This window comes from Penaeus monodon, chromosome 14 (genome assembly GCF_015228065.2).
Source record: "Penaeus monodon isolate SGIC_2016 chromosome 14, NSTDA_Pmon_1, whole genome shotgun sequence".
NCBI classification, from domain to species: domain Eukaryota; kingdom Metazoa; phylum Arthropoda; class Malacostraca; order Decapoda; family Penaeidae; genus Penaeus; species Penaeus monodon.
The window spans coordinates 22,413,086-22,415,585 of NC_051399.1; the positions used below are offsets into that span (position 1 = coordinate 22,413,086).

General features: G+C 34.6%; 1 protein-coding gene across 1 annotated transcript in view; it reads right to left on the minus strand.

Annotated features, from left to right (window-relative positions):
- The window catches only part of LOC119580982 (MAP kinase-activating death domain protein-like), a gene marked incomplete in the record, with an annotated part of 140,322 nt that overhangs the window by 28,820 nt on the left and 109,002 nt on the right, over positions 1–2,500 (minus strand). The window contains 6 exon segments of the mRNA XM_037929233.1: positions 50–211; positions 388–536; positions 909–1,038; positions 1,155–1,361; positions 1,466–1,624; positions 1,761–1,897. Coding sequence (XP_037785161.1) covers positions 50–211; positions 388–536; positions 909–1,038; positions 1,155–1,361; positions 1,466–1,624; positions 1,761–1,897 — 944 coding nt within the window.

Here is a 2,500-nt window from a genome sequence, read left to right on the forward strand (position 1 = left end):
ATATAGCTACAATTTATCCAGATATTCTCGACCATACACATCAACTTACATTCCCTTGTTCGATCTCTGAATCAGAGACTGTAGATCGGAATGACTGGTGAGATGGTCGCTGTCTCTGGAAGGCAGGGTTGGTGATAATGGAGCCTGTGTCACTAGCACCACAAGAGGGTGGGCCTTCAGACCCTTGCAGAGTGTCCCCTGTCTCCGATTCCTGAGAAAAATTTTAACAATGACTATTCATTTAATAAATGTCTTATTTATCTAGTGAACAGTATACCCTTGCAACTCTTATGCCTTTAAAATGTATAAGAAGAATTCATCAACCAACACATAACTTTTACCAACTTAAGTCTGATTTTGAATTAACACTTTTGAGTCTTCACTAACCTGTGACTGAAGTTTTGACAATAAAACATGTCTCTTCTGAACAAGAAGATCTCGCAGAACATCTGGTGTGGCTGTGTCAGTTCCCTCTGTGTCGGGTGAGCGTAGTGGATCATGTACTACTCGAGGGCCTGATGACAAAAATGCACTGTCTGCAATAATCAGTCACAGCTGTTAGGGTACTCTGTTGACTGGGATATTTGTTATCAAGTAATGTGCCCTTCAGTTCTCACTGGTTTAGCATTTCTATATTTTGATTTTCCCTTATGTACTAAATTTTCAAAATAATTTTAAAATCTCATGAATGTTAAGTAGTCCTCTGACTCACACTAATGCATATTATCATACCAGAAAATGTTTAAACATCTGATTATTATATTATTATTATATATGCAGTTCAAAAACATATTATGGGAATATTGTTCTTAAAAACTGTAAAGTAACTTGCAAGAGTTTATTAGTTTTCACTTTAAAATCACAAGCTATGAAGTGCTAAGGTCTTTCACATAGCAAAAAATCCTTACCAGACTGAGAAGATTTCCTAGAGCAGTCTGACCCATCAAAAGGCGGCTGCGGAGAGTGAGGAGGAAGTGGTGACCCTCTGGGACTTCCGGGAGATCGAAGATTCTCAAGGCTGCCCAAAGGACTGGAAGACTGCAAAAATAACATGTTGCTTAAAGTGCTATGAAGATTGATTTTTCACTTATTAGTTCACAAAGAAAATAAAACCAAATTACACATCTGAAATCCAATTACTAGTGCAACTATACCTGAGAGAGAGCAGAAGAGCCCCCGGACATGTCCAGGACATGAGGGTCAGAGAGATCACGGCTCCAGTAGTGGGTGTGAGATATTTCTAATGCCTGAAGAGCAGATGAGGTCCCTCCACCACTGAAGCTGTTGTAAGTTACTTCCAAGCCAGCAACTACAGCATTTACAAGTTTCAACATACCCTTCCAAACAGGTTTTTTAATACACTGTGGAGAAAAGCATACAAATAATAATTCAAATACTTTAACACCATTTCCTGAGTATCATACACATGAATATAGAATTATCAAATTATAGTACAAAAACTTACAACATCATCAATATGATCATCTGGACCAATTTTCCTCTCAAGTGTGCGGTTTAGGCCTGAGACAACAAGCATTCTGTAACTTTCATCTTCCATTAATTTACGAACACGATTTAACTTCAGCCAGCCAATGCCTTCTCCTTCTATCACCTGTGTTAATACCTGCAATATGAAGGATAAGACCATTGTAAAAAATATTAGGTAAATTTAAAATTTTGCAATCTAAACTCTATTTGTATTTGTAATTTAAACTTAACTTCAATAACATACATCTATGACTTTCTAAAAAATCACATACATCTTTCAAGAAAGCTTGGTTTTCAGAAGCAGAAGTTGTTCTTTGTTCTATAGATGCTATCTTATTGAGTTCAGCTCTTCGCTGAGCAGATACAGAGTGGCGAATAAGAGATGACTTCTCCACAAGGCCCTTTCGTCCTGCAGAGAAATATGAAAAATACATTAAATTAATTCTGAATCTAGGTGCCAGATTTTTCTCTTCTCTTTATCAAGTATTTAAACAAGACAGATTTTTTTTCAATGTATTGAAATAACTAATCAAAGATATTCAGATGGCATATATGATAATTTTCATGATAATACTTTTTTGGCACCTTATCAATCAAAATATTAGTATGTCTTACAGCATATCATAAAATAATGGCATGCACATGATGATGAAGATGACACTTTAATCAAAGGAAAAGTAAATAATTATGAAGCATTATCTGTAAATTATCCCACAAAATTGCTTGGCAATGCTGAGTTTACATGAAAAATGGTAAACTCAAAGAAAAATTTATAACTGTATCAGCCAATCCTTACAGAATTCCTTACATGCTATAAAATCATATCATAATCACATTACAAGGGATAGAAACATCCAATAACAATATATATTATTTTGCTGACTACAAATATAAAATTGAATGGAATAGTCATATTAAAAAAATATGGAAAAGGCAATTTACACATTCTTAAAGTAAACACAAGTAGAAAATTTTAAAAGTTAGATATGAATCTGATTTCATTTCAATATAA